The 24081-nt window shown below is 54.7% G+C and overlaps 1 protein-coding gene across 16 annotated transcripts in view; it reads right to left on the bottom strand.

The window, feature by feature from the left end:
• Positions 1–24081, bottom strand: part of LOC102514878 (Golgi apparatus membrane protein TVP23 homolog B) — an 85193-nt gene that overhangs the window by 9920 nt on the left and 51192 nt on the right. For 5 of the 16 annotated variants that reach the window (XM_032498851.1, XM_032498852.1, XM_032498849.1 and 2 more), the window contains 3 exons: positions 13874–13955; positions 5557–5631; positions 1237–4042 (listed from right to left, as the gene is read on the bottom strand). The exons of 1 other annotated variant lie outside the window; for it this stretch is intronic. In XM_032498851.1, coding sequence (XP_032354742.1) covers positions 3585–4042; positions 5557–5631; positions 13874–13955 — 615 coding nt within the window. In that variant the 3' untranslated portion in view covers positions 1237–3584. Of the gene's footprint in view, positions 1–613; positions 4043–5556; positions 5632–13873; positions 13956–16155; positions 16282–24081 lie in introns of those variants that run through there. 10 more of the 16 variants (XR_004326698.1, XR_004326697.1, XM_032498862.1 and 7 more) reach the window with 8 other exon arrangements.

Raw genomic sequence — 24081 nt, forward strand, 5'->3', positions numbered from 1 at the left:
GAGGCTTTGGGTCCCTGGTAAGAGGTGGAGAAGGGGAGGAAGGGGATAGAGGGAGGGTTTCTCAATTTTTTGACAGACACCCAGGCCTGCGCCTGGCTCTGGGCTCTGACAAAATCACATCGCAGTAAACCGCAGGCCCTGGTTCCCATCCCTCCCCCACCTCTCCTTCTGCCCTACGTGGCACCCGTAAAGGGTGGGCTCTGAAAGCATGCCCGTTGCTCCAGAAAGGTGGCGGTCCAAGAAACTTCTAGGAATGAATGACTCAGCTAAAGCTGAACAGAGAGCTGCAGGTCCAGGCAGGGACCATCTTTTTCCTGCCTCAGCTGACACACAGCGAGGCTGCAGGGCCAGGCTTCCTGCCCTTGGTTTTCGGTCCCCAGGGACACGGGGCTGGTCCCTGGTTGGGACTCCTGTGCTGTATCCCCTGCTACTTCCCAGGGCCCCCATTGAAGCCCACTTCAAAATCCCGACCTCGGGGTGCCCATTTTTCATCCCTGACCCAAAAAAAGACTAAGGAGGCAATGAGGCCCCCGTGCCCTACATAAAGACGTCAGGCCAGCAGGGTTTGCTGATTACGCTGCACCGATCACAAGCGCCATCAGTCAGGTCCAGACTCCCACAGGCCCCCGGCTTCGGCCCCACCCTGGCCTCCAGTCAGAGGGCTCCCGGGCCACCCTCGAGCGTCTGGCCCTCACACACCAGCCCTGGAATCTTTGTGTATGCAGTCCAGTCCCCGAGGGCCTTCCTGCAGCCTCTCATCTGTCAAGCAGCCTAATGTCCCTCAAGGCGGGCCCCGGGCCACGGCGGGGTCCTAGCAAGCGTGGAGCTGCTGGTGCCCTGACGGCCCCAGCCGGCCGCACCCACTGTCTAAACACCAACGGTGGGACCTGCCGAGGGGTGAAGACCCTGCCGTGCACGGGGGCCAGAGAACTTGCCCAATCCACAGCTCCCCACAGGTGTCAGACGGGGCCTGAGTTACAGAGCAACACAGAAGGGCTGACAAAATACAAATTCTGATGTTCCATAAACCAACAAGAGCAGGGAGACTGAGTGAAGCCACGCTCCTGCCAAGCAGAAAATTCCAGATGCGGAGGGGATAAATCAGAGGGGCGGGCGTGGGCCTCGGCCCATCAGGGGGAGGCCGTCCCCCTCAGAGACCAAGTGCAACGTGTCTGGAGTAACCTGAGCCTCCCCGGCCCCCACGTGGAAGGCAGCTGAGCTTACGTTCCCGAGGAATCCGCATTCCGCTGCTCCGAGCCCCTGTGCTCGCGCCGACTGCAGGCCCTGGAAGAGCCCCACGCCCGCTCTGCGAGCACCGGGAAGGTCTCCCAGCTTCTCATGAACAAGGCTGGGCTCTACCAGACCCGCTGCTGCGCCCAGGGCAGTGGGACCCCGCCCGCTGGCGCCTGGAGAGGTGGAGAAGCTGTCTCTCCCCTACGGTTTTGGTGATGCTCCAGGACTGTCGCAGGATTTTAGCAAAAGACTCCTCTTAGACTTTGGCTCCTGGGTCCCCACCTCCACACTCTCAGGTCTAAGCAACAGCCCGTGCGGTTACTGAGGGCCACCTCCTTCCCCGTGACAGAGGCTTCACCGCGGGTCCAGCTGGTCTTGTCCAGTGGCTGCTTCCCGGGGAGAACTCGCTGCCGGCAGCCTCCTCCGTCCCCACGCAAACACCGTCAGGGCTGACGAAGTCCTTGTGGTGGCCAGACCTGCAAACCCACTTTGGGCTTGAACAGAGGCCCCCATCGCAAAGGAATTAAGACCTTTTCTTCCTTAAAACGGCCCCGGAGGCACTGCGTCTGGGCCCCGGTCACAGACGCAAGCGCCCCAGCATCAGGTGTTAAGGTCCTCGGGTCCTGTTCGCGTGGTTCTAACAGGCTGAGGATTAAATTAAACAATGCTATCTGTACAACGACCATTTTAATTTAGGGAGTATATACTGCTGTGAAAACTATCAAACACCTGGAAACTTAAAAAACAACAAATCTGTACAACTGCTCTGCCCTCAAAGGAATCGCACGAGATGACTCCAAGTCCCTGTAAACTCTAACACAATCCATAGCTCCTCAAATATACTCTGGCCATAAACGTCCATAAAAGGAGGGAAGAGATAAAAACTTTAAATTCCTGTTGAGAACTGATCACCGGCCTCCACATCTCTGACTGTTCCATGGACACAAAACACAGTCCTTCAGAGTCACTGGAAATCACCAATTCTTTTTGCAGGAATGCATTCTGGCCAAGAGCTGTGAACCCAGGACTGGTCCGGAGGCCCTAATATGTGCAGCTGCTCCTACACAGCTCACAGCCGCCAGAGTGGAGCCCAGACGTCTCCACAAGGCTCTTGGGTGGCAAGAATGCATTTGTAGGGCGAATCCAGCCTCCCAAGTGTCACTTCCAGCCACTGGCTCCCTGCATCCTCTACATCTCTGCAAGGGAAGCAGGATGAGCGAGTGTTAACTGCATCCCAAATGTAAGCACATGTGGCGGGGTCCACATCAGGTGGGGTCCAGAAGAGAGAAGCTACCAGTGAGGCCACGCTCTCCAGACAAACCCCAAATCTGAGAGCGGGCAGGCCTGCCTGTCCTAACTGGACCCCTCTCGTGTCTACAGACAAAGCCTGCCTGCTTCCAGATGGAGCAGAGCCAGTCGAGAGCAGCTCAGAGGACGGGTGGACCAGTTCCAGCTGCGTCCGACAAGCCACAGCTGGGGTCCGGCCGGGGCCTTCTCCGCTGCCAAGTCTGCTCCACAGGCAAGACTTAAACAAGCACAAGAGAAAGTCCTCCGTTTCTCAGCAGGGCCCCCCGGGCCCCCACTGCCACTCCATAAGCCCTCAAGGAAGGAGGCGTTCCCAGGCCAGGTTCAGGCACCAAGTGCACCAGCAAGGTGAGGCCCCCCAGAACCCCACTGGGCAGGGCCCTGAGCTCGTCTTCCCCTTGGCTTGGGGTCCATCCTCAAGCACTCTGCTTTGAGATGCAGGGTGTGGGCTTCTCAGATCGCCTTCCTGCATCCCTGCCCGCTAGGCTCTGCCCTCGGGCGGCCCGGAGGCAGCTGGGAGGCGGGAGGCAGAAGAGGGAACTCACTTCTGGCTTGCTTCCTGCTGGTTTCCTGCCCCCTTCTGCTTCCCCCAGCGATCCTTTCCTCCCCACAGGCCATGCTAATTCCTTCCAGAAACACCTGAGTCTTACGTGCCCCCAGCTTGCTTCCTACAGGTGTCACCTCCGTCCGTACCTCTGCTCCCTCCCTGCCTCTCCAGTCATCTGGTGAGTCATGCTTTCTACTAAAGCGTCTCTGGTCAGACACCTGGTGTGACGTTCCTCTCCTGCCTGGTGCGGGATGAATTCACCCACGCTGGGCCCTGAGCATCAAAGGAGGGGAGGGGACTAGAGCCGGGGCTTCCCGCCCCCGTCTGCCTACGCTGCCGGGAGGGGGTGCACCCACCCACGGCCCACATTCGACCTGCTTTATCTCAGCCAGCCTCTGCATAGGCAGGGGCCAGTTCAAGCATAAAGGCCATAGTGGAATTTGCAGCAAAGGGAGCTTAATTGAGGTACAGTCTTGGGGGCTGGCTGCGGGACTCGCCCTTAAACGCTGGACTGCGTCTCCCTGCTGGCCAGAAGCGAGCTGTACGGAAGCCTCCTCGTGGTGGGTTTTCGGGAGAAGATGATCTTGTTATAGTTGGCGGTGGGGCTCCCTCGGGAACCCGTGTGAAAGTGGATGGGCCCTGGCATCACGGGGGGGCCGGCGGCCGACACGGAGAAAGGCCCCCACACAGACACCGCGGTCTCTAATCTCAGGTCCTTGAACATCAAGTTTCTGGAGACCTTGGATGACTTCTTCCTTCCGAGCTGGACGGCGCTGGAAGGCTTGCCCTGCCTGCCCGCCCGCCGGCCCTCCTCCGCGGCTTGCGCGCACTCCAGCTCTCTCGCCTGGCTCTTCTCCATGAGCTTCTTCACCATCGGGGAGATGTACGTGACGTAGGCTGGCCAGGGCTCGTGTCTCTCCAGCAGGTTCAGGGGAAGCCCGCTGTTTTCTGTGAGTTCTACCAGCAAAGAGAAACAGGCAGCTTCAGAGGCGCGCACAGGCAAGGATTCGGCGCTTCTGGGTCGGGGGGATGGAAGCACGTTTTGATGTTCTCCCGACCAGGCGTCAGAGCCCTTGTATTCAGTGCAAATAAAACCTAACCCAAAGGTGGGAGGCAGAGTGACGTCCCACAGGGCACATTCACTAACGGTCCGCGGGGTGGAAAAGCGCAGGGAACTGGGGGTGGAGCGGGCTGGCTTTCCGACCTCTGGAGACCTCAAATGGTTTAACCTCTGAACCTCTGTTACTTTACCAATAAGAACGGTCAGCGCGAGGCGAGTGGAAGGGCTAAGACGGCGACGCGTGTTAAGGACCTGGAGCAGTCCGGCTCAGAGCCTGGGGCGCTGCCCTGGCACTCCTGGGCCCCAGCTCCTTCCCGCCCCTTCCACAGCTGCGAACCGCGAGCGAGTCCCCGGCTCCCTTCCATTTCAGTGGCCTTGCGTGCAAAACGGTGACTAGAACAAGGCCAGCTCCATGCAGCTGCCTTGTGGATTAAAGGGAACCATTTAGGGGATGCTTTCAGCGCAGCACCCAGCACGGAGTGAGCGGCACACAGCAACCGCGAGCACCTGCGCCGTGTTTCCCTGCCCGACCGCCTCACTTCGCCCTGCGCACGCCCTGTCATGCCTGTTTTCCCCGTTTCACAGAGGACGGAGCCCAGGCCGACCGCCTTGCACAATTTGCAAATCTTGGGTTCGAATTCAGCGCAACGGGCTCAAACATCCATAAGGTTTTCACTACAGCTGTTGGCCGGAAATCTGGGGTGTTGGGGTGGAGGGTGCTTTATTGGAAAATCCACCCGCTAGTTTAGGAAGCGGCCTGTCCCTCCGTGGAGACCAAGTCGCAGGCAGGCCAGCCCTTCCCACTCCCCTTTGCAGCTCAGCGCTGTGTCCCGCAGAAACGCCCCCTGCAGCGGCAGCCCTCGCCTGCTCGCTCAAGTGGCACCTGCCTCCCCTACCTTCACGTTCCCTTGGTCATTGGGATGGGAGTTTGAGAGGCAGGGGATATAAGAGGTTCCTCTTGCCACCTCCGCCCTGAACTCAGTGAAAAATACTATAAATCAAGGGAAGACACAGATGACAGAGCCATTCCCAGCCTCCCTCACGCGCGTCAGGACCCAGCGCTCATCTGGGGTCAGATCCGCCAGGAAAGAGTGTCGAGGGAGGTTCCATGGCCCTGCGAGAACCGTGTGCTGCCCGGCCTGCAGAAGACAGGCATGGGACAGCACCTCTCACTAGAAAAGCACGTGGAAGCTTCCAAGCACGGACTTGAGTGTGCATCCTTGTCCTCCCAGAGCAAATGCAAAACTCAAAGATCCTACAGGTTAGGGCATCCGCTTGTACCTGGCAGAGGGGGACCTAAAGCCACGGGAGCGAAACGAGCTGTGTGCTGGTCACACAGCAACAGTGCCGCCTGCCCTGAGCCCCACCGCCGTGCTCCGCCCAAGGTCCTCCAGCTGCGGCCGAGCCCTACCTTCGTCTGTGTTCATCTTTCTTGCATCAGTCCTCTCCATCGTTACAGAGTTCTTCACATCGAAGGTTGAGACACCTTTGGGGAAACACACCTGTTAGCCAGGGCCAGCCCAGAGGGGCCCGGGAGAAAGCGGTCAACAGCCTCCCGGGATCCCGCGTTCAGGGGCCGTCCTGAGGCTCAGAGACGGGGAAGAGCCCCGGGAGCCGGGGAGACAGGCTGAGCCAGGCACCGGGCGCGAGGTCGGGCCATTTCTAGGCCTCTGCCTTCCGTCTGCGAGTCTTCAAGGACCGAGCGCAGGGAAAGGCTGCGTGGAGGCTGCGTGAAAAGGCCCCACTTCAAAACCGAGCCGACTTCTCCAGCAGAGCCCACGTGTGGTCGCGGCCCTGCAGGGGGGCTGAGTTCCTGCCCCGGGCCGCACCCCCAGCCCGGCACTGCGGGGCTGAGACAGGGAAGTCCTCATGCCGGACACGGCCATGCGTGTGGGCGGTTCGATGGGAACTGAGGTCTAGTGGGTCTCAGACGCCGGGGTGCATCCACCTGGAGTGTTGTTGAAACACAGACGGGAACCGGGAAATGTGCATCCGAGAATGTATTCCTTTACAGGTTCACCTGTGAACACCGGCAGCCGAAGGAGCATCTCTGCTACCTCCTGCCGACACCCAGGGACAGAGAGTGCAGGCGGTGTCTGATGAGCTGGTGGGCGAGCTCCCCCCACCCCCGAAGACCCCGCTCTGAGAGCCATCAGCCCAGGGCAGTGCCACTCAGACTCTGTGAGCACGGGGACCACCTGGAGAGCTGGTGAAAACCTGGGCAACTGGCCCCGCCCCCAGGGATGCGGATTCAGCAGGTCTGCTCTGGGCACCTAAGAACCTGCATTTCCAAGTGACTCACAGGAGCCGCAGCTGGTTTGAGGACCCCACTCTGAGGAGGCCTGGTTTAGCTGCATGAGTAATGGTCCTAAATCTTTCTTTCAGCTGCAATGTCCATGAGCACCAGCTTGCTCATGTGTGAGACACATCCCTCAGGAAAGCAAGCCCCAGATTTTCCATGCCTGTCCTCTCCTAATCGATGAACCACTGCGGACTGCAAGCAAGGATGCTACTGACAGGGGAAATCTTAAATTCCACTGTACTTACAGAAATTACTCACCATGTCAGCATTTTATTATAACACACCTGACAAAGTATAGAGATTCATTCATACCCTTTAAAAAAAAAGCTAGTTTTTGTCAAGCCTACTCAGACCCAGGCCTCGCAGTCCTTACCGTTAAGTCTTGTTGGCAGCCTTTCATGACAATACATTTTTAGGAGAAGTCACAATATCATTTTTCTGAAGCTAGGGAAGAAATAATGCCCAAATGGTCCTCTAACCTAGAGACACTTTCATGGAATCAATAATAATAATAATAAAATAGAAGTTGAAGCATCGTATTTCTTCATCTAAGATCTACCATAGAATCCCAGAACATCAGGCCACCCTCTCCAAGTCCACAGTTAACACACAGTATGTCATCCACGGGGTCACCTGTCCATGTCTGCCCACCTCCCATCAAAGGGAATCCCTGACGTAGCTTCCAAGTTGGTAGAGCGGCTAGAAACGTGTCCTTCTCCACATGTGCACGATAGGAGGGAACTGCAGTGTCAGTGGTGGAAAAGGCTTTAAGCTGGTGATGGCTGGGGGATCTAGGGAAATTCTTTCCCCCTTGCCTCTAAGTTTCTTGTTAATGAACCCTGAAGCTTCACAAAGGCCAGTTATCAGAGGACCTAAAGAGACATTTCTCCAAAGAAGACATCCAACAGGCCCATGAAAAGATGCTCAACAGCGCAGATCAAAGCTACAATGAGGTATCAACTCCCATCAGTCAGAACGGCCACCATTAAGAAGTCTACAAATGACAACTGCTGGAGACGGTGTGGAGAAAAGGGAACCCTCCTGCACTGCTGGTGGGAATGCAAATTGGTGCAGCCACTGTGGAAAACAGTATGGAGGTTCCTTAAAAAATGAAAAATAGACTTATCATATGATCCAGCAATCCCACTCCTGGGCATATATCCAGAAGGAACCCTACTTCAAAAAGACACCCGCACCCCAATGTTCACAGCAGCACTATTTACAACAGCCAAGACATGGAAACAGCCTAAATGTCCATCAACAGATGACCGGATAAAGAAGAGTGGTATGTATATACAATGGAGTATTACTCAGCTCAAAAAAAGAATGGAATAATGCCATTTGCAGCAATACGGATGGACCTAGAGATTAACATATTAAGTGAGACAAGTCAGAGAAGGGTAAGTATCATATGACATCACTTATATGTGGAATCTAAAAATGATACAAATTCTATTTACAAATCAAAAGCAGGTTCACAGACATAGAAAACAAACTGCAGATATCAAAGGGGAAAGGAGGGGAGGGATAAATTAGGAGTCTGGGATTAACAGATACACATTACTGTATATAAAATAGATAAACACAAGGACCTACTATACAGCACAGGGAACTATATTCAATTTCTTGTAATAACATACAATGGAAAAGGATCTGAAAAAAATACATAAGTATATGTGTAACTGAATTGCTTTCCTGTAGACTTGAAACTAACATGGTAAATCAACTACATTTCAATAAAATTTTTTAAATTTTTTTAGATGTTTTTAAAAAGAAGCCCAGTTATTAGCAAATTGCTCGTTTCAACAGCATTCTTCTCAAAGCCGCTCACCACATCCCTCTGTCCCCACAACAGCCTCTCCGGCTGATAGAAATATTCGATACACTGGTTGGTTTTCTCACACCTGCTGATGCAGACACTCGGATCCTGTAAAACCAAGGAGGGGAAATGTCTGAAACAGCCTCAGAACTCACGGGGAGGCCTCGTTCGTTTGAAAATAAAAGGAGAAAAAATAGTTGACATTAAGTCTGAAGACAAACTGTGGGCTCTTACAGTTCCCTTCAACTCCGGTGCAAAGGTCCAGCTTTGTCTCCCTAGAAACGACACACACACCAGCCATCTGCGGACAGAAACGGTGTTGATGGCGGGGGCGGGAGGCACGGGACTGAAGCGGTTTACTTGTCTCTCCTTCAGGCACCCCTGCTCAGTCCTCTGGGTTTCACAGCCCAGCGCCGCCCGCACAGTGTCCCCACCCCGGCCCCAGCTCATCCCCAGAATCTAGTCTGACGCTCTGGGCTTGGCCTCAGTAAGGAGGGACACGTGCCTGGAAATCGATGCAAGCATGTGACCTTGGTCACGTCCCTTCACTTCTTACGACCTCTGCCGCCTCACTTACAAGATGAGGATGAATTCCTGTCCCGTTTTTCCTCACACAAGCACTGTCGTTACAATAAACGTCTGGAAGTGAAAGTACTTCCAAACCAGCGCCCCCACAGCGTTGCCACGTGTTGGAACCGCTGGGGGTCTCTAAGAAGTTCAAATACCTGGTCCCCAGCCGCCACGTTGCGACTGAACGGGAGTGGGGGCGAACAGACGTCAGACGTGGAAGCTCGATTCTAAGGTGCAGCAACGCTTGAGAGCCGCTTTTGCAGAGTCTGAGCCAAAAACCACTGCAGCTTTAGAGGGGGTTCACTTCAGGCCTGCTGCCGTTCCAAGACACAGACTGAAGAATCCACACAGTCAGTTCAGACGCACATTCACGAGCTCTTTGCCGTCTATGCTCAGGGCTGCCTCGCAGTGGCGCTTACACGTTTTAAAGGACCACGTTGCTAAATGCCACCTGCCAATACCAGGAGTGACCGGGATTAGACAATCGGGGCTGTAAAGGGCTGAGCTAAGAAGGCCGGGGCTGCGGATGGCGGTCTCATGCAGACCTAGATCACGCTCTGTCTGTGGCCACGAGCTGCACCCTTACCTCGGGAAGCCATCTTGCAAAAGGATCTCGTGCGTCCAGGCCGGGCTGATGGGTGAGTGGGCACAAGGCCACCCACTCAGACTTTTTGCCCCACAAATGCTGTGAAGGTAATGCTGTCTGCACACTCCTGATGGGCAAGACCTTAGCGTAATCCAGTGTGTCTTCAGGTGCGCCCTGCAGAACGCGAGACTCTCTCAAGACATTAGTAGGTGTTACTAAGGGGGGGGGGACTCCGTGGCAAAGACCACCCTCTATGGCCACACAGATTGTCTAATCCAGGGGGCCTCATCCACATGGTCCACGTTGTTTTCTGATAGAACAACAGCAAGCCCGTCCGCAGTCAAGTTAGTTTGAAAAACGACGTGTTAAGTTCCTTTAGTGCAGGACTCGAGCTGGGGCTTGGTTCACCTGAAACTCCCAAAGGGAGACGGACAGGCAGCACCCCCTGTTGTCATTTGACCAGGGACTCGTTCATTCATCATTCATCCATTGGGAAGGGCGCCTCATGGAAACAGGAACCAGGAAAATGCGTGTGAGAATTCCGAGACAATGTCCTCTCCAGCCCTTGCTTGGAAACCCTGAGCGTCAGAGAACGTTATCACAGAAGAGGACAGAAGGACAAATCTGCTCAGGCTACGGCCGGGTGTTCAGTGACTCACTTCCTCCAAAAGCAGCCCCCGAAGGTTGGCCCCGCGAAGATGCCCGTCCCCAGGAGAGCCACGCCAGCATGGGGACCCCGCACCCACTGGAAACCGGACCCCTGCCGTCCGCTCAGCGTCTGTCCTCTGCCTTCTCCGAGCTGCAGGCGTCGGGTCTGGCTTCTGTCTCGTCTGTCCTTCCTCCCCGAGCCATGCTGGAGGCTTGCCCGGCCCCAGCGGAGAAGTACTTCTTCACGGACGGGGAGCTGGTGCCAGGGTTCCTTTGCTTCCTCCCTGCACGGTGCCGTCCGCAGCCTCCCGCTTCCTCCCCTGCCCTCTGGCTACTCCTCGTTTATTTTTGGCTGAAGAGGAAGCTATCACTTGGGCCGGAAATGTCTTGGAAGGTGCATGGCTCAGCTCGGGGCGTGAGTCAACCCTGCGCTGGTGTGGTTTGTGTGCTGATCTCCACCCCAGGGGCTCCACATCTCACAGGCTGAGCGGATGCTCCGACCCCCCGCATGTCAGACCTGGGGAGAGGCAGTGTTCCCCGCAACCCAACAAGGCTTCTCGTGAGCCCCTCCACCTTTTGACCCTGCCCCATCCCCCAGACACTCCAGAACTGACAGGCCTCAGGGGCGCACACAAGAGGGTGCAAGTTGGTGATGTGATGTGCCTTTAGGAACATGGATGCTGAGAGCACGGAGAATTCTAGAACAGTTAAGACGGAGGGGAGTCGGGTGGGGAGGGTCAAGTGGGTGTCCCCTCCCCGTCTCCGTGTGTAACAAGGCGCAGGCCACCTTCTCTTCCTCCTGCTGCCCCTCCCCAAACACACACACCCCAAGGGGACGAGGAACAAGCCCGTCACTGAGCTCTGTTAAGAAGCCGAGTTGCATACGATGGATGCACCAGTAAGGAGTTTGGGAGCAACAGGTGCACACTGCTCTACATAAAACAGACAGATGACAAGGACCTTTTGTGCAGCACAGGGAACTCTATTCAGCATCTTGCAATAACCTCCAATGAAAAAGAATCAGAAATAGAACATATATATGTGTGTAACTGAATCGCTGTTCTGTACACCAGACTAACACAACATTGTAAATCAACTATACATCAACTGAAAAAAAGAGAAAAGAAGAAAAAGCCAAGTTACATACGATGGGCAGCCCTGGTCCTCGTGTTCTAACGTTGACCCGGCCTCGTCCTGCGGGGCAGCGGCTCCGCCCACACCCGGGCTGGGGAGGCGGGGTCTGATCGGAAGCGCCCGTCTTCCGGCACAGACCCGGCTCCGACGACCGACCACGGCGCTGGGGCGGCGGGGGGTACATTGCTTCTGGCCGAGGCTTCTCCACCCTCCGTGTGGGCACTAATGACCATGTGTGTACTTTGAAGGACACAACAGTGGACAGAATTCAGGTACCCACGGCCAGGCAGCATCAACTCGCTCGCTCATGCAGGGGCACTCGGCAAACCCGCGCTGAGCTCCGAACACTGAACGTGTACGAGGTGCGGGTCCAGCCGCACTGCCCTTGCCTTGGGGGGTCCAACATTCTCAACATCAAGCACCCCCGAAGCACGTGTTTCCCATGCCAATAGCAGATCAGACAAGAATAAGCCATGTTGTCTAAGCCATCAGAAACAAAAGCAGAGAAGTCCGCACACAGAGGCCAGAAAAAGCCCCACCGGCCGCTCTGCAGACAGGTAGCCCGCGTCCCCGAGGACCAGGCCCTGCAGCGCGTGCTGGGGACGCAAGCTTCCCAACTCGGCCCGCGTGTGTCAGGGAACAGGGGCAAGGAGACAGGGTGGTGGTGCTGCGTCTTGAAGGACCGGGGTGGGGGGACGGGCAGGGGGTCTCCATGATTTCAAATCCCGAGCGAACTGCTTCTCTGCCCCGGGCCACGTCCTTTTCCAGTGAGCCGATCACATGGGCTGTTTCCAAATGGCCTGGTTTCTGCACGGGAACCACGATATTGAGTTGTCTGAGTAAACACTGACAAATTCCCAGCAGGAAGCAGCCCTGGGCACTGGGGCAAAACTACAAATCTGAATTGTGTGTTTATCTGAGGAATATTCGATTATAAGTATCAATACCCCCACGTTAGGCTGCAACATGAAAACCATCAGGCACAAAGCACACACTGTCTGGAAAGCAAGTTCCAAATTTTTCTCTTCCATGTGTGTGTGGAGTCTTTTTTTTTTTTTTAATTGAAGTATAGTCAGTTTACAACGTCGTGTCCATGTATCCATTTCTGACGCGCAGCGTAGCATTTCAGTCATACATACACCTGCACACATTCCTCCTCCCATTCCTTTTCATTACAGGTTACTACAGGCTATTGAATACAGCTCCCTGTGCTGTACAGAAGAAACTTGTTGTTTATCTATTTTATATTTTGTAGTCAGGATCTGCAAATCTCAAACTCCCAATATATCCCTTCCCGAATTTTTCAGTGAAGTTTCCAAAACAAGCCAAAGCAGCATCCGAGGAGAGCTCTTCAACCTGCTCCTTCCTTGGACGTTCTGGGGCAGCCGGGCACACTGGCCGGCGAGCCAGGTAGGGAAGACATGGCGAGACAGACAGCAGGAACCAGCCCTCGGGCTCCGGACTCCGGAAACCAGACATGAAGGGTCTTGGCTCGGCTGGACAGCTGGCTCAGGAGCAAAGGGATCATGAAAATGTGTGGCTTCCCAAATGTCTAGTCAATCAGCCAGAGGAAGTCCGGCTCCACTGGAACAACGGAGCGCTGGGAGCCTGGAGGACACACGGGGGAAACGGGGGTCTCCTCATCGCGTGCCTGCTCTGTCCCCCGGCCCTGGGCTCAGAGTCGTCCATACATGGATGTCACTGGTCAGCACGGCAACTCCCCCAGGAGCCTCTAAGGGTTACTGGAAATCCAAACTTCCGGCAGCCCCCCTTGTACGGGACACAGAGGAGACCGTGGATGCGCTGGTTTGATAACGGCCCCAACTGGAGGTCAGATGGCGAAAAGTGGGACGTTAGCTGACACGTGTGACAGACACTCATGGCGCACGGGAAGGCCTGGCTTGACCCCCTGCACTGGCACTCACTGCTCTTAAGTGTGGAGATCACTTCCCTCCCCCCCTCTGAGCCATAGGTTTTTACATCCATCAAATGGGAATGGTAGCCTGCTTTTGTAGGATTATTGTGAAGACTGGATGGGACACTGCACAGAAAAGGGCAACAGGGCATTTGCTCGGGGCCACGAAGTCCAGGATTCAGAACTCAGGCTTCGCCGAAACCCTGTCAAACGTGAAAAGTTCCCAGGGCCTGAAAGGGCCAAATGGCGACCGAAGCCCAACTCCACTTCTCCTCTGAGCCTCCATGTCCTTCCCCACCTGGTCCAACGTGTGCTCCGTCCCCTCCACGCCCACAAAACGTGGCCGATGTCACCGCCCGGATGCAGCACCCAGGGGAGCTCCCATCTGCTCTGAGGGGATGAACGGCCCTTTCTTCTCTCAGAATGATGATAAATTTAGACCATAGCCCTGCTGTCCAGTCATTTGTCTCTCCTTCCAGGGCGGTCCCAGTCACACGTCTCTAGGGAGGCCCGCCAGCCCCCTGGGTGGGCATGCACACCCCCCGTCTGTCTTCCCAGGCGTCTTGCCTGTGCCTGTCTACCAGGGCCGCGCGCCCCACCGCGCACTGCTTGGTGTCCGTCTGTCTCTCCCTCTGTCCCTAAATTGTGTCGAAGCCTCAGATGTAAGACCTTGAAACTGCAGTCAACTCTCGGCCCACATGCCGTCTGTGCGGAGGACGGGCTGCGGTCAGAACCGGCGGCCGGGCCTGCTTACCCCGTTCTGACCTCCTCTGGTCCTCACTTCCCCTGCATGGGAGCCTCTGGAAGTCCCTGAAGTGGCTCATTTCACGAGGTTTCTGAGAAACACAGAATGAGGAAGGTGAACTGGCAACATGTGATAGGAAAGGTGGTCTGGGGGGAAACGGCCGGTTGGAGAGACAGGGAGGCTGCTGCCTGCGGTTAAAAGAGCGAACAGCAACACTCCGTCCCCCAGAGGTGGGGAAAGGGGGCTTCTGAAATGGGGGGAGAAACGCCGAGTTACTAGTTTCAGATCAATCTTTCTAGGCACAGCTGTGCACAAACTGCGCAGTGAACCAGAGCTGCTCTCCACCCAGAAAGTGGGAGTGGGTGACAAGCCAGGAAATCCTGCAGTTCTGACAAAAGGAGTTTTTGTTGAGTCAGAAATCCAACGAAGCGAAGGCTGTGCTGTGTCTCCTCGGCATGGGGCGGGGGGGGGGGGGGCAGGCACAGAATGCTTTTAAAACCCGGGAGCGGGCCCCCCGGGGGGTGTGTCCAGGGGGCATCCTCTCTCCAGCGAAGGCCTGGCCTTGGAGACCCACCCTCGGGCAGCCTCACAGGAAAGCCAGGCCCTCCTCGCGGCCCCGGCTGTGTGTCTTGTGTCTGTGATGTTACCTGTAGGTGTTTCCATGGCTCAAGAAGGCAGCTGACACGGGAACGAGCCAAGGTTCCCAACGTGACAGAGCTGCGTGCGAAACGACTGTTTGGAGTGACCTCCAGAACTAGGAGCCCGCATCGAGGACAGGCCAGCCGCTGGGCCGTGTGACGCGAAACAAGACACTGAAACTTCCCACGCCTCAGGGATCTGGTGTGTAAAACGGGGGCAGTAGCAGAACTGTCCTCGGGCGGCCACGAGGACGTGTGTCACGAGATGCATCACATAAAGCACTGAGCAGAGGCCTGGGCGCGTGGTGAGCGCCTACCGGTCGGACCCTTCTCCTCATTAACACACAGGACCGGCGCTCGGGGAAGAGGCTGGGGCAGCGGGAGCCGAGGAGGTGGGCTCAGGGGACCTTCAGCACGACTGCTGCCACACCTCTGTCCCCAAATCCCACCCATCCCACGACAGCCACCTCACTCCTCAAGTCCCAGCGGGTCCCACTCACACCATCTGCTCACTGAAAGGACACCCCGCTGGACCCAGGCAGGCCTGGGACGTCTGGTCCCCTCTCAGCCACACGTGTGTTCACATGCGCAGACCCACACAGCGCCCTGGTCCCTGGGATGAGGAGGGGTCTGTGTCCTGCACACACGCACACGCCCTGCGTGGCTCCCCGACGGCCCCAGGTGTGCCCGCTGTGCGCCCCTCAGCTGTGACATCCCTCGTCCCAGCTGAGTTCCAGTTCTCCTCCCAGGCCACTGCGGCTCTGGCCTAGAAGGACTTAGTGAGCGACATCGGGCCAAGCAGTCTGGCCAAGACCCCTGCTGGGAATAATCTGGAACAAGCATGTGAGCAGCAGGAAGGGGGTGCGGCGCGGGGACGGGAGCACAGGCTCAGGTCAGGAGAACAGGCTTGAGATCCAGCCGCACGTCATTTAGTCCAGTCTTGATTAAGATCCTGGACTCTCCCGAGCTTCAGTTTCCCCGCGAGAAGCACGCTGCTTCACAGGACGTTACGAGGATCCGATTAACTCAGGTAGAAGTATTTCTGGAGCAGCAAGGTCTTTCTGACTGTCTGCTTTTGTAGTCACGCCAAGAATCCTGAGCTAATGGCATGAATTCCCTTCTCTGGTTTATGACGGGGGCTTAGGTTGGTAACAAAACTGTGATGTAACGTTGGAACCCAAGGCAGGGACGGGGTGAATTCCAGAGAGAGCAGCCGTGTCACAGAGCTTTATTCACAGACAAAGACCACGGGGAGCAGGGGTGGCTGGTGTGGACGCTGCCTTAGGCTCATTCGCTTTCCTGGGAGTGGAGCTGGGCTGGGAGGGGAGGGTGGAGGTGAGGTGTAACAAGCGTATAAACAGAACCACTGGCCCCTGAGGCGTCTTCAGGATGCTGTGTCTTATTCCCAGCGGGGTGAGGGGGCCCAGGGAGCCCGTTTCCCTCTGCCCCTCACAGCCATGGCTCATCAGAACCGCGGGGGTGGCAGGGTCCGCAGGCTGAACACACTCAACCACAACCGGGCCCGTGAGGGCTGTGGTAGGCAGCTCCCAGGGGCCCCCCTCCTGGTGCTCACGTCCTCACGAAGCCCCCCCCCCCCCAGAGCAGGAGCAGCATCTGTCTAACAAAGAGCATGTGGTCAAAGCGACGGATGTCACGTCGGAGATCAGGTCACAGGAAGACTGTGGCTTCCATCTTGAGCTCTCTCTCTGTCTCCGTCTCTCTCTCTCTCTCTCTCTCATGCTCATCTGAGGAAAGCCATCTGCTGTGTTCTGAGCCGCCCTGTGGAGAAGCCAGCGGCAAGGAACCGAGGGACAGCTCCAGCCAACAGCCAATGAGGAACGGAGGCCCTTAGTTCAACATATGAGGAACCCAATCTTGCCAATAGCCACGTGCGGGAGCTCAGAAGTGGGCCCTCCCCAGCCAGCCCTTCAGATAGGAGCGCAGCCCCGGGCAAAGCCGTGACTGCCCTCCCAGAGACACCTAGAGACAGAGGCTCAGTGAAGTTGCACTCAGATCCTTGACTCACAGAAACTGTGAGATAACACTGGTCTGTTAAGTTACTAAGTCTGGGGGTAATTTGTTACACAGCAAGAGATAATTGATACAACACCCTTATCAGACTCTCCAAGGAAAAATCTCGCTTCTGAGCCTGAAAGGAGACATGGAGGCCGCCAGCAGTGGAAGAAATCCTACTGCATGAGTCCCCTCCACTCTGATCCCACCCCTGGGGGCAATGCAATCCCCACCAGAAGGGAGCATACACACATCAGAGGGGAAACGGCAAGGAGGGATGAATTAAGGGCTGGGGATTAACAGACAGACACACATTACTAAATATGAAATAGATAAACAACAAGGACTGCGGAGCACAGCGAACTATATTCAATTTCTTGTAATAACGTATAGGAAAAGAATATACACAGGTATGTACGTGTATGACTGAATCGCTTTGCTGTAACCCCTAACACTAACACTGTAAATCAACTACACTGCAATAAAAAATCTATAAAAAAAGAAAAAGAAAAATATACTAGAAGGAAAAAGAGAATTTGTGGTTCTCAAACACCATAGGAACAAAGCCGTCCTTTAACAAAGTCCATTTCAACAAGGCCGTTTCGACACAGTGGACACCCTGCTGTGGCCGGAGGGGTCAGGGTTGGAGGGAGGGATGGGGCAAGGTGGGGAGGGGGCTCAGAGATGGTGCCAGGGGGCTTTTCTAGAGCTTTCTTCAGAGGTTCAGAAAGCCAAAGTTTCAGTGGTTTGTTTTTAAGACCAAGTAAAACTGACGTTGGCATCAAAATGGCTTTGTGAGAGCAGCCCGATTATGTCGAGTTCTATCATGAAACTATTTTTCCTGCAGACCCCCCACAGAAGTACTGTCTGGGCTCCAGACCTAGGTGCACTGCCACCGATCTTTCTTCCCTACTTGTGCGTGCACGAGCACACGTGTGTACACACACACACACACGGCATAAAAGGGATTCGGGAGACGGTCTCCAGGGTCTGAGAGCACGCCATGAGTCCCGGCCCCAGGCCCTAACTGGATTCGGGCTGTCCCAGGTCGAGAGGCAGAACAGCGCCTGCCCAGAGGCTGGCGCTGCACCCGGAACTCCAGAGAGAGCAAGTCATCGTGAACCAAAAACGAAGGGATGGGTCACTGTGCTCAGGGTGAAGCACGCCTTCATCTCTGAACTGACCCCATTGGTTTCCTGCAGGTCTCTGTCTTTAAAGCCACTGATTGATCAGCGCTTAATAAAGAAAAGAGGGTCTCCCTTGGCCCCATGTAGCTGGGTGGTTGTCTTGCTCAGTGAGAAACGGCAGCAACAGCCACAGGTTGTCACAGGTTGTCACAGTCACGGGCCGCATGGCTCTGAGATCCAGCCAGCTGTGCCGGGCTTTTCTAGCCCTCTCATCACTAGATTTCTCCGTGAAAAAAGAAGTTTTTCTGTTTTTGTTTTTTTAATCTGTCTCATTTCCCATCCAGCCCTGACCTCCTGCGTGTCTCTGAAAGCTCCCCGCACAGCAGGCGCCAGGGCCCAAATGCACGCAGGTTCCCAGTCTCCCACCAGATGAATTCCTTCTGGGCCCAACTGCTGGGTGCACACCAACCAAGAAAACACGGCAAGCGCCGGCAGCCACAGCTCAGCGTGTTCTCACTTCCTGCTGCGTCTCAGAAGAGGACGGCTAGCTTTGCCCTCTGGAGTGGGAAGTGGGACAGGCAGGGCGCAGGGCCCCGGGCCGAGGCCGCCACCAGCCCCTCCCGGTGCAGCGCCCGCGGCCCGGCCCTGCCGTCCCCCGTCCACCCATGGAAATTCCAGACGCAGGAGAAGCGCAGACGGACCCTGCCCCGCTCCCTTGCCAGCTGCCGTAAACCTGTTCCTGTCCCGTTGGAGTTGTGACGTGGAGCCAGAAATCTGGAAGAATTTAACACGCAGTCGGTTCAGACACAGGAAAACATTGTTCAGAGTAAACACTGGAACCCCTCCCTCATCACCCAGGAATGCAGAGCCAGTGGGGTTGAGATCAGCAGCTTCTCAGAAGAGCCGTGGCCGCGCCGCTCTGCTCGGGCTGCGGCGGGAGGGCTGGCGGGGGGCGCCGGCTGCGCTCCGCCGGACGTGGCCCAGCCTCGAGCCCAGGGCACAGGGTGTCTCCCGCCTCGGGAACCTGGGCAGTGCTCCCACAGTTCCGACTCCAGAACACTCTGCTTCCGGGCAGGACCCCAGTTGCCTAAAAAGGCCCCCACAGTCCCTGGACTTGAGAGGGGCCAAAGGAGACAAAGGTCCTCGTCAGCCGAAGGGGCCTAGGATGCGCTGGGACTTCCCATTCCATTTGGCCTCGCAGCCCATGACGAAGTCACTTTTCCTCGAAGAAGAAAGAAGTCTCCGTGTGCCGGCAAGGGCACAGCGCCCGCCACCAGGAGACGCGTGTGCTGGGTGGGGTGTGGCCACCCGCATCCATCTGGCTTTAACTGAACCTTAACTGAATCCATCTTTCAAAAGCCACAACCAGGCCCCACCCCATGTCCTCTGGCCTTGGAGAGGGGAGAGGAGCCACTGGCTTTTCCCGGGGCTACATGGGGATCCCAGAAAGACGTCACCATGTCACTGTGTTCCTCTGCCTAAAATTCTGCCTGAAGTCCTAAAGCTTCAGGACCAAGCGAGTCCGCTGACATTGACGCCAGGAGCACGTGTCAGGGTGAGCCCACAAGAGGACAGGGGAGAAGGGCGGGGGAAGGCCAGTCTGCAGAGCTGCGGCCCTCATGGGAGACGCAGACGTGGGGGGCAGCGCCTGGACTCACACACACAGATGGGGGCCCGTGTGGGCCAGCGCTGCCACCAGGGGGGCCTGCTTTGTGCCACCTAGTGCCCGCTGTATACCTAGGACCTGGTGTCCCACCCAGACCAGGGAGACACGAGCCTCAGAAAGTGCAGCCACTCCTCCCAAGCCCTGCTTCTGGTAAATAGTGAGGTTGGAATTCGAAACCAAGGCAATTTGATTCTGAAACCAGTGAGCTGTTTTTTTGGGGGGAGAGGGTGATTAGGTTTGTTTGGGGTTTTTTTTTATTATTTTTAATGGAGGGACTGGGGACTGAACCCAGGACCATGTGCATGCTAAGCATGGGCTCTCCCACTGAGCTGCACCCACTCCCCGAAACCAGTGCTCTTAACTCGTGCACAGCTGGCCCCCCGAAGCCAGAGGTGCTGCAGCTGCAGACACGGGGGGCCAGCTCCAAGGAACTCGAGCGTCCATGGATTCCGATAACAAGGGGGTCCTGGAACCAACCCCCCAACTATACGGAGGGAAGACTCTGCCTGTATGGGTACAAACCCAGATGAATCTACAAATAAACCATCAGAATCGAGACTTAGCAAGCGTGTTGGATACAAGGACAACATACCAAAGTCGTTCGCTTTTCTAAATTCCAGCCATAAACAAATGTCTAAAAAGACACTATTTACAACTGCTTCAAATATAACCAAAGTTAGGAAGAAATCCAACAAAGGATGTGCAAGTCCTCTTGGCAGAAATTATACATTATTGAAAAGAACGTATTTAAGATCTAAATAAACGGAGGGATAGGCCACGTTCATTGTAAGAATGTCAGCACCCCCTAACCTGGGCCGTAGATTCATTGCCATCTCAACCTGAATCCCAGCGGAATTGTCTGTAAAACTGACAAGCAGATTTTAAAATGTGTATGGACACAGGAAGAGCTCAGGACAGAGAAGGCAATCCTAAAGATGGACAAACTTAGACTGCACTACGCTGAATTTCAGAGCTTATGCAGCCAGAATACTCCAGACCACGTGGAATTGGTGCGACAACAGACAAGCAGACACCGGCCTCGAGGAGAAAGGTCAGGAAAGACCCACTTCGCTGTGGCTAGGCAGAGCAGCGCAGCAAGGACACTACTGTCAGAAACGGTGCTGGATCACTTGAATGCCCAGGTGGAAAATCACGTGTAGCTCCTACCCTCTCACGGCAGCCAAAAATCAGTTCCAGGTGGGTTGCACTTCTGTATGTGGGAAGGGACACAGTAAAACTTCTAGGAGATAACAAATCTTCACGCCTTCAAGTTAGGAAAAGGTTTCTTAAAGGTAAGAATTTCTGTTCACTGAAAGACACCACTAAGAGAACTAAAAGGCACGCTTCGCTGAGGAAGAAGCCTTTTGTGCTCCATGTAATAAAAGAGGGCTTGTTAAACACAGTATGTTTCAAATTTTTTTTAAATACCTATGGTCAACAAGAAAAAGATGAAAAAATTCGAAAATTGGTCAAGCAGTGTTAGGTATGTCACAAAAGACGATGTTCAAATGGCAAAACAAACAAATGAGAAGGTACTCAACCTTGAGTAAACTCTCATTAAAACCTCATTAAAATGAGATGCCGCTAGACCCACCGTAAGAACAGCCAAAGTTTTTTAAGCTGACAATGCCGAGAAGATGTGGCGCAATGAGAAAACTCATAGTCAGCAGTGGGAGAGAGTTTTAAACCAGCGTGACTTCACCTGCTGAAGACAGACATACCCCTACCCTGTGCCCTGGCAATTCCACACCCAGGTTCAGAGCCGTGTAGCAAGAAAGTGCAGAGTCAGGAATGTTTACAACTGTGTTGCTTATAAAATAGCCCCAAACTGGAAACAACCCAAACAGCCTTCTGAGGTGAAGTGGGTAAATAACACAGCGGTCCGGTCATTCCACGGGGTACTACGCAGCAATGAAAATAAACACGCTACACCCTGGTGCGACCACACGAACGAGCCTCACAAACAAAATACTGAAAGAAGCCAGGAAACAATGAGCAAGCTCACGGGGTGTGAGTCCATTTACATGACGGTCAAAAAGCGGGCAAAATATAGCATTTAGGACTGTGTTTCCTCCATGTAAAGCGAGGGCATAACTGAGTCCCATGAATTCAAGAGAGCAGTTACTCCCGAGAATGAAAGGAGAGGGAAGGGATGGGAGGGGCCGGAGGGGGCTCCCAGGGCCGGCACAGTCCCACTTCCTGACATGGGTGGGTGTTACCAGGCGGCCTCTTTTGACAAATCACAAAGATGAAAGGTGTATGTCTTTGTGTACTTGATGTGTATTTCCAAACAAAAAAAAATTTTTTTTAGTGTTTTAAAGACCTAAGGAGCAGCACTATTTGCAACAGCCAAGGCATGGAAGCAACCTAAACGTCCATCGACAGATGACTGCATAAAGAAACCATGGTATATTTATACAATGGAATACTACTCAGCCATAAAACAGAATAAAATAATGCCATTTGCAGCAACATGGATGGACCTGGCGATGGTCATTCTAAGTGAAGTAAATCAAACAAAGAAAAAAAAATACCATATGATATCACTCATATGTGGAATCTAAAAAAAAAAAAAGGACACTATGAACTCATCTAGAAAACAGAAACAGACTCACAGACTTAGTAAACAATCTTATGGTTACTGGGGAAAGCGGGTGGGAGGGGATAAATTTGGGGGTTTGATATTTACAAATGTTAGCCACTACATATAAAAATAGATTTTAAAACTTTTCTTTTATACAGCACAGGGAACTATGTTCGATATCTTATAATGACCTTTAATGGAAAAAATATGAAAATGAATATATGTGTGTATACGCATGACTGGGACACTGTGTTGTACACTAGAGACTGACACATTGTAATTGACTGTACTTCAATTAAAAAAAAAGAAAGAAAGAAAAAAGAGGACACCAATGAACTCATCTACAAAACAGAACCAGACTGGCAGACATAGTAAACAATCTTACGGTTACTGGGGAAAGGGGGTGGGAAGGGATCAACTTAGGAGTTGAAGATTTGCAAATGTTAACCACTATATATAAAATTAGATTTAAAAAAACAAAATTCTTCTGTAAAAGAAAACTAATAAAAGCAAAACAAAAAAATAAAAAATATAAGGATGGGAGGGTTTGGGGAGGGAGATGGCGGGTGGGGGAGTGGAGCAGAAGTTGGAAGGGGAAAGGGAGACAGAAGACTGGAGACTGTGTAGACCGGCCGAGGGTCACCTACGACCCAGCCGCTGTCGGAGGGCAGGAGGGCAGGACCACCAGTCTGCAGGGGGCGGGGCGGCACGGGGGGGGGGGGTGGATGAGAGAGTCTGGGTAGCAGCAGTGGAGACTTGGGCTGAAGGGTGAGGGGAGCAGAGAAAAATGGATCAGGAGTGGTGGAAAGCGGGCCCGGGGCGGGTGTGTGCGAGTGAAATCACGCATCGGCAGGGAGCAGCCCTGGCCCTCCACTGGTGACTTTTAGGCTGTAATTAGCAAGCTGGCTCTCGTCTCTCTGAGGCCCAAAGTGTCTAAAACCAGAACAAAATTGTTCTTTCCCATGTTCCTAAAAACCTGAAGAATTACAAAGGTGAAATAAATATTTACGTCAAGGATAAACAATGAACACTGGAAATCAGAGCGGGCCAAGTGTCTCAGGCGGCCGGCGACCTGCCGCGCCGCCCACGCCGGCCTTCAGCCAGGCGCTCACCGCAACTCCGGCAGACTGCAGACTGTTCCTTCCTTTCTCCTTGACTTCCTGGCACATCCCCCACAGCTCCGCCCTCTGAGAGCCGGGGCTTCTGCCCGCCACCTCCTGTCTCTGCAGCGGACCCCCCACCGCATTTCCCGGAAGCCATCAGACATGACATTGTCCCCATCCAACCGGAAATGCCCTGTCGTCAGCACCTCCCCAAGCCTATCTTCCTGCTTGTCTGTCTGTCCTGTCACCAGAGATACAGTGGCCTGAGGAAAATGGGGACTGAGGATGTCCCATGAGATCTGGGGAAGAAGCAGGGGCCAGGGCCAGTAGCTGGTGGGACGTCCAAGTTGAGACACAGGCTGGCTGAGGTTTGAACAGAAGGACCAAGTTAGGAGCAGGCAAAGCTATGTTAGGAGATCCAGCAGGGAGCAGAGTCAGGGGTCAGAGAGGGACCAGGAACCCAGTGCTTACAGAGTCCAGACCTTGAACACTGGGGCAGGGGGTGCTGGGTCTGAGCCTGGTCCTGGTATTTATCAGCTGTGTGACTTTGGGCAAGTTATCAACCTCTCTGGGCCCTGGTTTTCTCTAGTGAAGTGAGGATGGGTCTGGGGATGGGGCTGGAGAGGGGACTGGAGAGGGAGGAAGACCAAGGGCCAGGCAAGCCTTCTGGTGTGAGAGACTGAGACATCTGTGACCCAAGAGATCCTCCCGACCTCGGCTTCGTGTCTGGCACCTTCCCTCCGCTCCTCTGCTGGTCAGAGCTTGTCCCCACCAGCAACAGCATGAGATGCTGGGGATGCTGGCAATCTGGGCACTTGGTGACCAGTCCTGGGATCAAGGGCCATTGTGCTAACACCCACCAACCATCCACACGTGGTCCCCCGCTCCGCACGCTCCGCCCATCAGCCTGACCCCCGACCGCATCACCAGTATCTCCCAACTGCTCCCCCCGCCACATTCAAACACTCCCCAGTCTTCCTCCTCCAAGAAATTCCTCCCCTGACCCCAAGCTCCCCTGACTTATATTTTCCTCCTTTTCTCTGCCAAAGTTCCCCACGGAGTGGCCTGTACCAGCTGCTGCTCCCT

This window comes from Camelus ferus, chromosome 16 (genome assembly GCF_009834535.1).
Source record: "Camelus ferus isolate YT-003-E chromosome 16, BCGSAC_Cfer_1.0, whole genome shotgun sequence".
In the NCBI taxonomy this organism is placed as follows: Eukaryota; Metazoa; Chordata; class Mammalia; order Artiodactyla; family Camelidae; genus Camelus; species Camelus ferus.